The following is a 14598-nucleotide window of genomic DNA, read 5'->3' as shown; positions in this document are numbered from 1 at the left end:
ATCCAAAGACACACATCTAGTTAATGAAAGAATTGGAACTTCCTTTGAATTCAGGTCCTCCGTTTCATATTCTGCCTTTACACTAAATCTTGGCTTCCCACTACTGAGTTTTAAAAAAAAACTTAATCAAATTGCCTTGCAGTCAATTTAGTTCCCTCATCAAAATTTCTGAGAGCATTGAATTGATTATGCTTAATCTCATGTTATTACATAGAAATGATCTGTATGTCTATTACATACTCATTTATCAGAAGTGTTTAAAAATAGTCCATTCTTGCTTCTAGGCAGAGTCTACTTACCATAGCAGGTTTGGTAAATCTCCAGGTACAAAATGTATTTCTTACATGCATACTTAGGTTGGAGTTTGCCAGAAGGTTCTACCAGATATCTGAACCACATCCCCCACACCTGAGATACCAAATTTGAGTGCAGATGATATGTCTATTATCACCCACTGATAACACCTGGCAAAGTTGCCTGAATCGGTGAGAAATCAATTAGGATAGGCAAAGAGATGTATTTTAGGAAAGACAAGGTTTGCTAACTTTTTAGTCAATTACTTTCTCTAGATTACCGTGCTAGATATTATGAAAGATATCATGGGAAATTTGCTATAGAAAACGTACCATCCAGAGGAGGAGATAGTACAAATACATCAAAGATAACTAATGATGCATGTTAATGAATTCTTTCATCATATATTCAACAAATATATATCGAACACCAAACTTGCACCAGGTACTATGCTAGAGGTGATGGATACATAAAGGAACAAAATAGAGGAGACAGCAGTGAAGATATTAAAGCAGAATGGATGCCATGCATTCTTGAAGAACAAAATACAAGAATTCAGTGTAGACGTTAAAGCAATATAGATGCTACACTTCCTAAGAAAGCAAAAAACAAGGAAACTGCAGTGTAGACATTAAAGCAACATAGATGCCACACACCTTGGACAAATGGAGGATTATCCTGGTATTTTCATGGAAGGCCAACTGAGGCCCTAAAGAATGAGTAGAACCAAGAGAGAAAGATTTTAAATCTAAAGATATTTTAGATTAAAAGACTAATATATGTAAAGTTTTAGAAGATGGAAATAAGCAAGACTTATCTGGAAGAGTAATGAGTAATATATTCTATCTATGACAAAGGAAGAAGTGGGAGAAAGGGGTTGAGATGAGTCGATGGAAGGATTCAAATTAATTACAAGTTAATACTTTTAGGTATCTTGTTACAGTGGAGCACCATTAAAGTTACCAAATAGAAGAATGGAATGAACAAAGCAACAGTTTAAGAAGATTAAAGATATGCAAAATGGACTGTAGTAAAGGGGTTGGGGAAGAATATCAAGAGTGGATAAGAGTTGAGGGTACTACCTGGGAGGGGGCTTGAGGTAGTCTTTTGGGTTATGGAAATGTATATCTTGTTTTGTGGTTGGTTAAACAACCATATACATATACAAGGTGTCAACAGACTGAACACTTAATATTTGCTTATTTTACTGAAATAAGTTTTACTTCAGTACAAAGAAATTAATACAAGAACAACAGAGTGCTTCCAGAGAATGAGGGGAATGCAGATTGAGTAGTCTCTTTCCCTTACCTTGCATCTCTAATCCATCCATAAGTCAAAGTGATTCTACCTTTAAAACATATTTTTAAATCCTACCACTTCTCTCCATCCCCACCACTTCCTTCCTAGTTCAAGCCAATGATGTCTCTCAACTGGAATATTCCAGTGCCTTCCTAACTGCCTTTCTGCTTCCACTCCTGCCCCACCTCCTTCAGTTTTTTCTTAGTACAGGGGCCAAAGTCAAATCTTGTAGATCAGATTGTGTCACTCCAGCTGAACATCCTCCCCTCCCACAGCCCCCAGGAGCTGCCACTTAACTCAGAGTACAATACAACCTCCTACTTCTGACTTACCAAGTTCCGTGTGTCCTGGCCTTTGTCTGCCTCCTCCAAATCTTTCCACACTATTCCATCCTGCTTGGCTCTAGACATCCTGCCCTTTCTTTTCCTCAGACATGCCAAACTCATTTTCAAGTAGGACTTTGATGAGCTATTCTCACTCTAGCTGAAATGCTTTCCCCTGATATTTCCTGGACTCTTTCTTATCACATAAATCTCTGTTTAAATGTCACCTCCTCAGCCACCTTTTACATTTTAGTAAAGGACACAGACAATAAATTAATTAATTAATTAAATTTTAAAAAATCAATGTTAATAAGTGCTATGCAGAGAACTGAGGTATCATGATGTGACAATGTGACTAGGAAAACCTTTCCAAAGACATGCTAAATTATTCCTCCTGCCCTCATGATTATCATAACCCCCACTGTGGTATCGCAGAGAAAATATCTGAGAGTCTTAGCTATAATACCATCTCTTTTTAGAATGATACTTTTTAAAGCTTCTCTGAAGAAGCTTGCTAGATCACCCAGATTACCTTGAAAGAAATTCCATTAACCACAGCTTGTACTTGTTCACAGGAGTCTAAGAGATTATACCCCATTTTAAATTGCTGAAGTGATTCTGCTAGACAAACCACAAACTATTACATCAACACGAAGACAGTAAAAAGGCAAACAGACAATTCCTTCCTCCTTTTCTCCATCTGTTGAATGAGGTTAATGGGATGTTGCATCATACTACAAAAGTCTTTATAAAAGAGTTTGGATATAAATAGAAAGAATGGAACTGTTTTGTCTTAAATATGTGTCACATTTATTCATTTTCAATCATCACAGGATTTATGGATTGTGGAGGAAAGTTCTGTAGGTTTGCAATGATTCTGACAAATAACCAAAATTGTCTACCACTGGCTAGGTCTAGAAACCTGGGCACCAAAATTCAAGACACTGCCCTTAACACAAATCTCAGTCATCTAGATTGTCTGTAACGAGTTGAGATATTTCAAAACAAATCTAAACTCATGTAGAGAAAAATGAAATCATCTTTGAGAAAAGTATTATCTGGAACTCAAAAGGAAAAGCACATAGGAATAGAAAGTCTCAATACTTATGATTAGTTTTCTGTATTAGGTTGCTTCCTAATGGATAGATATATCCATTCAAAAGAAGAATATTTTAAGAAAGTTTGTCACCACTGTCAAATAGTACCAGTGCTAGTTTCATAAGGTCACACTATATCTGATGAAGAACTTTTTCCTTGATGCTTAATGTTATAATAGATTTTAAAATTTAATGTGGATTGTTTCCTGCTATGTGTGTACTGCATATCCTTTGATTGCATTACAGTTGTACTATTCTAATGTTAGGAAAAAATTGAGTTTTATTAGGCTTCTTTTTTTCTTCTTGTTTGGTAATGCTACTAGTTTTATAACATTCAACTATGATTCACTTTCTGGCCTTTGTAGTTCCTTTAAGGGCTTACTTACATAATAAAGAATAATATTCTTATTATATTATTGAGGATTTTAATACAAAATAAAGTGATTATTATTAAGTGTCAAACTTTTAAAACGGGAACTCTTTACAATCCCTCATGTTGTTAGGTATCATCAACTTCGAAAAATCAAAAGGCAATTGAATACCTGATTTCCAACTAAGGCTCATCTGCAGCAAAACAACAACAACAACAAAAAAACTGGAAGTATTACCTGAAAGATTGAGGCATTTTTTTAATAATGGAAAATTGTATTGTTAAATTTCTCTTTTTTAAAGCATATTAAAATATTTCACAGAATTCTTTTCGTCAAATGTGTGTCTTCCCTCAGGAAAGAGAACATATCCTTGGGATGAGATCTCAGCATATTCAAAAATGGAAAAAGGCAGCTGTAACAGAACTAATATTTAAATTTTATAAATTATGCAAGAATTAAGTTAATACTCATACTAGAACATTGCTGTGAAAATCAGAATATCAACTGTTAATGTCATTTTACAACTGACTCGAAGGATATATTTTCTCATGTTTTGACGTAAAAAGTATTAATCTAAATGTTTCATTTTTATAATATTTATTATAGCAATGACAAATGATGATTAAATTAAATTCTACCTGAAACACTGCCATTTGTCCTATTTTCTATTAAACATAATCTGCATCTTATGTAGTTTTTAAATGCCAGGCACTATGCCAAACATATTACATGTCTCAATTACTACAACACCCCTGTGAAGTAACTATGAGCTTGACGAGGGTAAGCAGTCCATCTCTTTTGTTCACTGATAATATGTAGAACTTAGAACTATGTCTGCCACATAGCAGGGGGTCAATAAATATTTGTTAAGTTGAATGAATTTTACACAAGGCAAGTGAAAGTGCTATATACATAAATGAAAAGTCATGTTCCTGTTTGGTTAGAGTTTTTCTTACCTTTCATCCCATGGCAACACATAACTGACTTCCTAGAAAAAAACAAAAACAAAAAAACTATTTCTCCTAGGTGGAGAAAAAGCAATTACTAATTCTATATAAGTTTTGAGTTTTCCTCTGTGGGTTTACAACAGCCAAGCCTCCAAGCTGCAGATCAGATAACAGAGCTAATAGTAGAGGATAAATGGTACCAATGGATGGGGGTTGTATGATACTAAAAGTGTAGTTTTAGAAGGCTTTGAACATAGGAAATTAATATCTCTGGGAAGACTCTCATTTGCAGGGAACTTGGGCTGGAGGCTGGGGATCTGATGGAGCTCCTGACTCTGGGTGGCAGTGGTAACATAGCAGTCAGACCCCTGAGGAGCTTCTGTTTCTAAACATCTTATTGAACTACAGAGCTTCAGCCTATTGAGATTGGCCCCAAATGATCAGGAAAGATGGTTGAGAGGTACGCCTGAGTAGACTCTAGGTAGCCATGTTAACTTACAGATCACTAAGCCGCCTTTATAACTTTCACTATAGTCAAGGTTTTGCTCTATCCACAACCTAGGACAAAAGAGAGGCTATGAAATTCTGTAAAGCCAAAAACTGGAATGGATGTGGTCAAGAGGCCAGAGACAGCCCTGCACAGGCCTAACCTGGGATTCACAGACCAATGGACAACATCATTGAAGAGATCTCTTTTAGAGTGCTTATTGGGTTGGGGAAGCCAAGAGGAGATAATACTGGTGATTCCATAAAAGTGAGGACCCAGAGATCACAACTACCCAAGTTCTCTTTACAGCCATTTTTCCAAGCCCCTCCCCCTGCCCAAAGCATCCACGTCCTTTCTTTAGCACAGCACCACATATTTCTGAACCATATTAGAAAACCTGAGTTGCTAAATACTGACAGAGTGAATATCAGCAAACTTAAGGAAGACAACTGAGTTAGTGAAATGCCTTAATATTAAAAGCTGCTTCCCTGAAAATGCAATCCCACAACCTAGTGCTAGTTTTTGACTTAAAGTTTCTGTTAATAATCCCCGGTTCTGAATATGCTCCTTAACCTATTCTTAGCAGATCTCCAGCCAGGAATTTGAACATATGGAAAAGAATGAAAGAAATTTCCAGGGGAGTATAGATACAAAGGCTACTGGTTTGAAAACTTTTCCCTAAAGGTAGTATTTAATGTTAATATTAAAATCTTGTATCATTTTACCTTGGGTGACTAAAAGAGAAAGGCAGCAAGCCTCAAATGTTAATAATGACTTTTAAAAAATAATTCAAAAAGGTCTTAGATTAAAAAATAAAGCAGTTCTCTAAATTTATTGTTGTAGCTATTTAATATAATTTATTGTAAATGTTTTAACTTCTTGTTAGTTTCTTTAGCTTCTTGATTAGTTAATGCATACACATGTGGGTGCACACACACACAAACACACAATTATATCATTAGTATTCCTTCAGGTCACTTAAAATATCCACATGCCTCCTCTCTAACTTCTTAATCCCTTTCTAAAGCTAGTGACAAATAGCAATTACCACTGGCACAAAGCTAAAGGGAAACTGTAAAAATTATTACATGACCTTGGGAATCAATCAATAATCTGAAAACATGCTGGAAAAGAAATCATTACCTTTTTAGAGCTTTACTGGCTCTGATTCAGATGCTTCTGTCCTGACTTTCCGATTTGAACGTAGGATAAGTAACCACCACTTCCTCATTTGTAAATGGGTTATTCTGGCACAACCCTTTACTTTCCTTATAGGAATTTCCTAAGGAATCACAAGCCTGCAGTTAAAACAAAAATAAAGTTGTAGAAGTTTCAGGGGAAGTTCCATGTAATCATTACAAACATCATTCATGTTGTGAATGTTGCATGAAATAAGAGAAGCAAAACAGGTATTTTTTTTTCAATAGTAGAGTTCTTTCTGAAAAACCATTTCTATATCCAATAGATGATATAATATTTTATAAGTGGTGAACATCTACAGGTTATTTAAAAAAACATGTTTTGAGACTAACAGCTGAAGAAGAGTTACTATTAAATAGGGCTTTCTAATGAAAACAGGTCTTTACACATAAGGTATTTAAAGTGCATTTTAGTTTTAGAGCCTAGAACTGCTTCTGGTACATCATAAGGTCTCAGTAAATATCTGTATAATTAAATGAATTTTACCGATGGGGAAAGTGCTATGTACAGTAAATTGGCATTCCTGTTAGACTAAATGCTTACCTTTCATCCCTACCACACAGAAGAGTGGGATGTTCCAGAAAAAACTATCTTATCTATTGAACTATTGTAATTCCTTTATTTACCGCAAAACATTGGAATAATATAACCTTACAAAAGCAAACCACTAATTAGTCTCAAAGATGACATAGTATTCTTTTAAACTAAAAGCTTCATTTGAAAATTTTTCAAGTAGATGCGAGTAGAAAGTCTAAATATGGATAAAACTAAAACGCAAGTTTCAAAATCTAGATATCCACTAAGGAAACTGTTAAATGTCTGATAATAAGTAAGGTATTTCCTACGTTTATTGTTTTCTTAAGTAATAAGATAAAAGCCTGAGGTAAGTATTGCATCTAAGATCATATTGATCCCAATGCCAAAGTAACCTTTAAGCTAAAATTTTCTATGACATCCTGCTACCTAATTTATTTCAATGGATTTTTCTGATCACTAATATATAAGAATGTGATTTAAATCATTCAATACTTTCTATCTGGTAGGAACATTCTTTACATTTTAGTACTGAATGGATGATTTCTTTTTGCCATCAAGACCAATAGGATCACAGGATAACAAGGATAATTCAGATATAATTAACTGCTTTCAAATTAGGAAAGCATTTATTTCTCTTCCTCTTGCTATTATTTATCTTTGGCCCCTTCATTATTTATTTGCACCCCTGTTTCTGGAAAAGAAAACAATAGGGAAAGGAGGTAAAATTAAGAGAAATAATTATGACTAATTGTTCAAAAGTGATGAAAGATTAGATGGGAAGGATGAAACCAGTCTTGAAGCAAAACCTCTTAAGGAATCTGGATTTTCGCCAAAGATGGTAAAGTTATATGAATGCTCTGACATAGCAGCCCTTTGCACAACACTGGTCTTAGCAGTGAGTTTCTCTCTAGAGAGGTGACTTGATCCAGGTTTGAAGATAGGGGAGGTGGTGAAGGAGGGCTGATATTGAAGCTTCTCACAATGAAAACTTCTATTTAAAAATAAATGGTGCAGTTACAGTTTCCCAACATTCAGATTTTCTTGTTCGTTTTCAGACTTATATTACTTGTTTTAAACAGTATATTCGTATTTATTGAAAATGTGTGTAAATATGAACTTAATGTAACACCCAGAGAACTGCTGTCTATTTGGCTTCAAACCTACTTGTGTGTCGACATTTTCTCATTTTAGTTAGTCATCCCATGGTTGCAATCAAGAAGCAACTGCTCTGCAGTTCAACTTTCTGGTTAGAGTACGGAGCATGCGAGACTTACTAAAAGGGCGTTATCCTGGAAGATGACTGCAAGTATTGAACCTAGACTTCTATGGCAAATAAGCCCATAAAATTTAATAAAGTGCTGGAGTGCAAGTTATGTGAAGTGGAAAGCTCTCAGAATTGTACTGACTTAAGTGGGTTTCTGATTTGTATATGATCACATGCCATTGATTTTCAAATCACTGGTTATACAGCTAGATAGGCATAGATAAGTCTTGGTTTGTTTCAGATATTAAAACTCTAACTCAGAAGCTACTTTCATAGAATATAAAACACACTGAGATACTGATATCCTAGTGCTCATATATATTTTATGGTGTGTGTATGAATCTGTATATTTAAGTCTGAGAATCTTAATTATTTATGGGACAGTTAGTACCTCTGGTTAAAATTAACTGATAATGCTAATGAGTTTGATGTCATGGGTAGGAATCTAACAAAGTCGAATTCCCATTGAGTTATGTATAATTTTTTCCAAGATTTACAACTGCATGCTTTAGCTTGGCTGACTATTTCCAAAATGTTTCACTGGTCACAAAGAATGACATAAGAAGGTGTCCAGTCTTCAGCCATATAAATACAAGTAATCATTGTGTTATTTAGCACATAAGTATTATATAAATATTAGCTACTATTATTACTACTATACAATAGACTACTTTAAAGATAACCAGAAGATGAGTTCCTACTGATAGTAACTAATACCAATTATAATAGATGGCTATACTTTTATATCATATAGTTATGATAGATGTGGGCAGGTAAATACATATGTTCACTTCTACTAAAAAAAGACTTAATTTTTCACATCTTTCAGAGATGATCCTCTTGGACAATGTTATCTTGAAGTGACATATTCAATGAATAGTTTTCTTAAGGAGGTATTTACAACAACAAGGAGGAAAGAATAGACTGCTTCTTATTTTCAGATTTCCTAGTAGATGTGCCCAATATCTATCAAGGGATGATGGTAATTTCAGTGCAGACCACACAATTTTCAATGCATTTCTGCTGCAGAAGTTATTATGATTGCAGTTATATTTATAATTTCAAATGTTAAAATCTTTGAGAGAATTAAGCTTCAATTAGTTTAAATTCAATTCGACAATTAATCAAAATGTGTCTCTACTCAGAAAAAGAAGTAAAGACAATACCAGTGCATGAAGATAGCCTAGATAACAGTTCACATCTTCCTTTCAACTGCAGTGAATGTAGAACAATGAGAGAGGTAGCTCTGAGGTCAATAGATTTGTGTTTATGGCTAAACACTGTGAAATATTAGCTTGTAACATTCACCCCAAAAGTGACACTGCCCAAATTTAAATGTGGCAATTGTCATAAGAACCATGGCCTCCATATCTGACCTTGAGTAAAATTACATTTTATTGCAATTCCGTGTAAAATAAAACATAACTTATTGCTTGTTTCAATTACCTTATTTCAATCATTTCTCAGTGTTTATCCAGTTGTACTAATTTCCAAAAAACTACTTTGCCAATTTTACTGAAATTAAGAAATGGTAAGCTATTTTTGATAAATCTTATACAAATCCATATTCTATTCCTTAGTTCCTTAGGAGACTTGTCTTAGATGAACCTCAGAATGCTGAATCCACCATTAAAATAATATTTAAGCAGGAGAAAATGTGCTTACTAAGTTAGCTTTCAAAAGAGAAGAAACTTCTGAGATTTCCATAATAAAAAGGTAAAAATATATCATTATGCTAAGATGTAAGTGGATACCCAAATAAAAAGGAAAATACTTCATTTTCAGGAGAATTCTTCTTAAATAGTATTTAAACTGCATCATCTAAAATCAGTAGCAAAAGTGCACAAATGCCAATAGTGTGAAAAGCAAATAATATGAACTAAAAACATTTTCTAGGATACTATGTGGGTCATTTTATTCACATCATCATAAAATATCTCCCTGACAGTTGATGGAATTCATTAAAAGACTAATAAATCTCAGCATGAAACATTAGGGAAAAATGGGAGCTATTACTTGGACAACTGTGTGGTCTGTAAGTAAATTTACCAGGAAAATGGAGCAGCCCATTAACAGTAGTGGAAAAGATAGCGAGGTGTCCGTGGAATGGTGAGATTTAATTTGTCAGTACCTGGCTTTAAAGGTAATTACTTAAACATGTGGTTGGATCACATGATGCTTTAAATGGCATGATTCAGACATTATGTTAACCAGGGCACCGTGACCTTCTGTCTGCACACATAAATCTGAGAAATGAAATCTATTCTAGATAATGCCTGATGTAGTGTATACTGTATTTTACTGATTACGGGAATACTTGTGAAAGCAGTTTGCCAATATAGGATACTGTAAAGTGCTACTTAATTGGACCCCAAATAAGTGGACCCAATTGTACCCTCTAACATGAACATAAAAGCAAAATCCAAAGACAAATTTTACTACAGGCCATGTTTGGGTAATTGATCTAACCGAGCTCTTGAAAAGTGATCGTATTTCTGAGCCCCAGTTTCTTCTGTTGAACATATAAAGACTTCTTTAAGTATATTCTCAGATGCATGGCTGCTTTGCCTTAACACCTACTGGGAATCAATGGGTTGTATCTGCTTAATGTCAGGTTGAATGAAAAGCATCTACCACTGGATAAGGCACTGGAACAGCAACTCCTACTAGATAAGTAGTATTAAGGGTATTCATCACTTTGGTATAAGTGAAGTAGAAGTGCTGTATATAGCAAATGGGTTCTAAGTACATATACAGCAGTCAGAGTAAAATGGCCAAATGATGGTTAGGTCCTGCCAGCCCTCTACTCAGAACCCTCCATTTCTATATGCAGCGCGGTACCCTCAATTAGATCAGAATCTAGGAAAAAGAAAAAGGACATTAGTGGAAAAGTTGATAAATTCCAATGAAGTCTGTAGTTGAGGTGTTAGTAGTACTGAACCAGTGTCAATTTCTTAGTTTTGAAAAATGCACTATGGTCATATAAGATATTCACATTAGAGGAAGCTAGGTGAAGGTTATACAGGATCGTTATATTATCTTGGCAATTTTTCTATATATTTAGAATTATATAAATATACATATAGAATTATATTGAAAATAAGAATTTTATTTAAACAAAACAAAGTAAGACCTCCATTTGCTTCCTGTGTTACTCCCAATAAAAACCACAAGCTTACAATTGTCCATACATGTTCTGTTATCCAAGTACTTCCCCGATCTCAAGTCCTATTACTCTCTCCCATGTTCAGTCCTTTCCAGTCACTGGTCTTCTAGCTATTTCTCCAACACACCAGGCATGATCTCATCCCAGCACTTTGCAGTTATTTCTCTTCTTTAAACATTCTCCCTCCAGATACCCACAAGGCTGAGTCTCTCACATCCTTCCTATCTTTTCATAAAGACCTCAGTGAGATCATCCCTAGCCTTGTCTATTTTCCCTGCTAGAATGTAAACTCTAAGAAGGCAGAGATTTTTGTGTGTTTTTTGTTTATTACTTTATCCCTGTACCTAGAACACTGTTTGATATATAGTGGACACCTGATATTCATTGAATAAATGAATGCACAAATGAAAGAAGAAAGAAGGAGATAATGAAAGATAGACAAATATACCAAATAGTAGCTGGAGAGTACTAGGTTTTTAAAATACATTTATAATCATTTAATGTCACAGAATCATGTAATTTTTAAATAAGAAGGATTCCTCTTTTCATTGTTCCATCACCCAACATGTTATTTCTGCAACAATTTGTATTTCTTGTTATTGTTAATAAAAATGGAAGCAGAGGTTGTAGCTTGATTTCTAGATCTTGGACAGAGTTGCCTGTGAAAATAATTTATTTTTGGACCCTCATACTAATTAATTGATATAAGTTATTTTGCAAAGATTTCGATTTCATCCCCACCAGTATGTTAGAGAAACACATTTTCAACATTTTTTCCAAACTTCCACTTGTTCTTGTCATATTTACAAGTGCTCCTCTCTTTGTCCCCTTCTAACTATATCCACCATTACTCATTACTTCTGTTTGTAGGCATGTGATGTGACTCGACAGGCAAAGGCTTACTTGGATTTCCAGTTCAGGCAAACATTTCAATGTAGACTGAACAATGAGAACGGTAAATGACCACTAAGTACATATTTATATCCTACACACACACACACACACACTGTGTAGACCTAAGCATTCTGACATATTTAACTTCTGCATTTCCAAGGCTGTTTCTAATATAAAAACTCTAGTTTTAATGTATTTTTGCATCATAAGGACAATTATTGTTTAAATAAAGATAAATGCTCATAAATAAAGATAGATGTTCATACAATTTACCCAGATCCAATATAAGCAAACATTATGAGTATCTGATAAAGGTGATGATGGGCTACACTGTGTCAAACTAGAGGAGGGAGTACTGTCACTCTCTAATCCCTCCACCTCCACCCCCAAAAGGATCAACAAATAAATGTCCAAATGCAAATGTTCTAGTATTATATACTAGTGTATTTTGTAAGAAAAAATATGCATTTCTTTTACTTTCCTTTTTAATCATTATCCCTGGGCAGTATCATTTATCATATTGTCTACTTATTTGTGAAAGCTCACAAATTGTGATGCTGACATTCTCATGTGTATTGTTTTTGGAAAGGGGTATTTTGGAAATCCTGGCCCCAAGGCCAGTGGGACATTACAGCTTAAGTCTTTATAATATCACATTGTCAACTGAGACCTTCAATCACCTATGAAACCCCAGCTTCCCACCTCTAATTTTCCACTCTTCTACTTTATCTCATGTTTTTTTAAACAATTTCTCAGCAATTCCTATGGAAGTATCATTTGTATATGTTCTCCACTCTCAAGGATGTGACTCATCCTGGCCAGGAAATTTGGAACACATTTAGAACTGCCAGGTGTTTTTTTCGATTGTTCTATCCCATCTTGGACTTCCTTTCCTTCCCAACAATATTTTCTACATTTTTTAGTGCCAATATTATTCATGATAGAGAAGAAAAATCAGAATGCTAACGAAACAGACATTCAGAAGTAAAAAGCATCAGGTTTTAGAGACAAATTATGTGTAAAGGTTGAGGGAAGTATGGAGTTGGGGACAATTTCCAGGACTCTGGGTGGTGTATTAGAGTTCTCTGGAGAAGCAGAATATATATATATATACACACACACGTATATATACATATATGTATATATGTATACACACACGTATATACAGAGAGAGATTGACACTGATATTATATAAGGAATTTGCTCTTATGATTTTGGAGGCTGAGAATTCCCAAGATCTGCAGTTGATAAACTGGAGACCCAGGAGAGCCAACGGTATCAGCTGATGGTTCTAGTCCAATTTTGAGGGCTTGAGAACCAGGAGAGCAGATAGTGTAAGTTTCTGTCCTAGTTCAAATTCAAAGGAAGGGAAAGACCAATGACCCAGCTCAAAATGAGGTAGAGAGAGCAAATTCTCCCTTGCTTGGCCTTTTTGTTCTTTGCAGGCCTTCAGGGGACTAGATGAGACCTATTCACATCAGAGAGGGCAATCTGCTTTACTCAATCTACCAATTCAAATGTTAATCTCATCCAGAAACACCCTCACAGATACTCCAGGATAATGTTTAACGAAATACCTGGGGACCTGGAAGCCCAGTCAAATTGACACATAAAAGTAACTATACCAGGTAGTTAGGTGAATTGTGATGTTTTCACTAAAACAGTTGACTTCTGAACAGGCATAGTACGAAGTTGCCATGTAATATCCACTTGGAAATATTGTTTGGGGCCCAGAAAAGATTTTGAGACTCTAGATTCAGATCTGGTGAAAGTTAAAGTCATAGAAATGGATGAAACTGTCTAGGAAGGACACACAGATTCATTAACTGCATCATTTATTGAATATCTATTATATGATGGGTAAATAGGAAACACTAGGAATATAATATTTAACAAAATGAAGACAAACGTTACCACATGGAGCTTAAATTCCAGGGAGGAAGAAAGATATCAAATAAATAAACAAACAAATTATATCATCAAAAGCATGGTAAATGCAACAAAGAAAAATGGTATCAATCTATAAGGAGAGGGAAAACTGAACAGCTACATGTAAAAGAATGAAATTAGAACACTCCCCAATGCCATACACAAAAATAAACTCAATGTTGAGCTGCATGAGCTGCTTGTAAATTTTGGAGATTAATCCTTTGTCAGTTGCTTCATTTGAAAAATGGATTAAGGACCTAAGTGTAAGACCAGACACTATAAAACTTGTAGAGGACAACACAGGAAAAACACTCCTTGACATAAATCACAGCAAGATCTTTTTTGATCCACCTCCTAGAGTAATGGAAATAAAAACAAAAACTAACAAATGGGACTGAATGAAACTTAAAAGCTTTTGCACAGCAAAGGAAACTACAAACAAGATGAAAAGACAACCCTCAGAATGGGAGAAAATATTTGCAAACGAATCAACGGACAAAGGATTAATCTCCAAAATATAGAAACAGCTCATGTAGCTCAATATTAAAAAAAAAAAACCCAATCAAAAAATGGGCAGAAGACCTAAATAGACATTTCTCCAAAGACAACATGCAGATGGCCAAGAAGCACATGAAAAGCTGCTCAACATCACTAATTATTGTAGAAATGCAAATCAAAACTACAATGAGGTATCAACTCACACCGGTTAGAATGGTCATCACCAGAAAATCTGCAAACAACAAATGTTGGAGAGGGTGTGGAGAAAAGGGAACCCTCTTGCACTGTTGGT

The 14598-nt window shown here is 34.8% G+C and overlaps 1 protein-coding gene across 4 annotated transcripts in view; it reads right to left on the bottom strand.

The window, feature by feature from the left end:
- The window catches only part of LOC307181767 (uncharacterized protein), a 624007-nt gene that overhangs the window by 50522 nt on the left and 558887 nt on the right, over positions 1 to 14598 (bottom strand). Inside the window, exons 5-7 of one of the 4 annotated variants that reach the window (XR_013827031.1) lie at positions 5962 to 6116; positions 4341 to 4372; positions 3791 to 3807 (exon numbers count right to left, since the gene is read on the bottom strand). Coding sequence is in view for 2 of the 4 variants with exons in the window: in XM_079912585.1 (XP_079768711.1) it covers positions 5988 to 6116 (129 nt within the window). In the remaining 2 variants the exon portion in view is untranslated. Of the gene's footprint in view, positions 1 to 3790; positions 3808 to 4093; positions 4373 to 5961; positions 6117 to 14598 lie in introns of those variants that run through there. The other 3 variants (XR_013827030.1, XM_079912584.1, XM_079912585.1) reach the window with 3 other exon arrangements.

The sequence above is a fragment of the Stenella coeruleoalba genome (genome assembly GCF_951394435.1).
Source record: "Stenella coeruleoalba genome assembly, chromosome: 2".
Lineage (NCBI taxonomy): Eukaryota > Metazoa > Chordata > Mammalia > Artiodactyla > Delphinidae > Stenella > Stenella coeruleoalba.
Note: the sequence above shows the minus strand (reverse complement) of the source record. Positions and strands in the feature narration are given on the sequence as shown.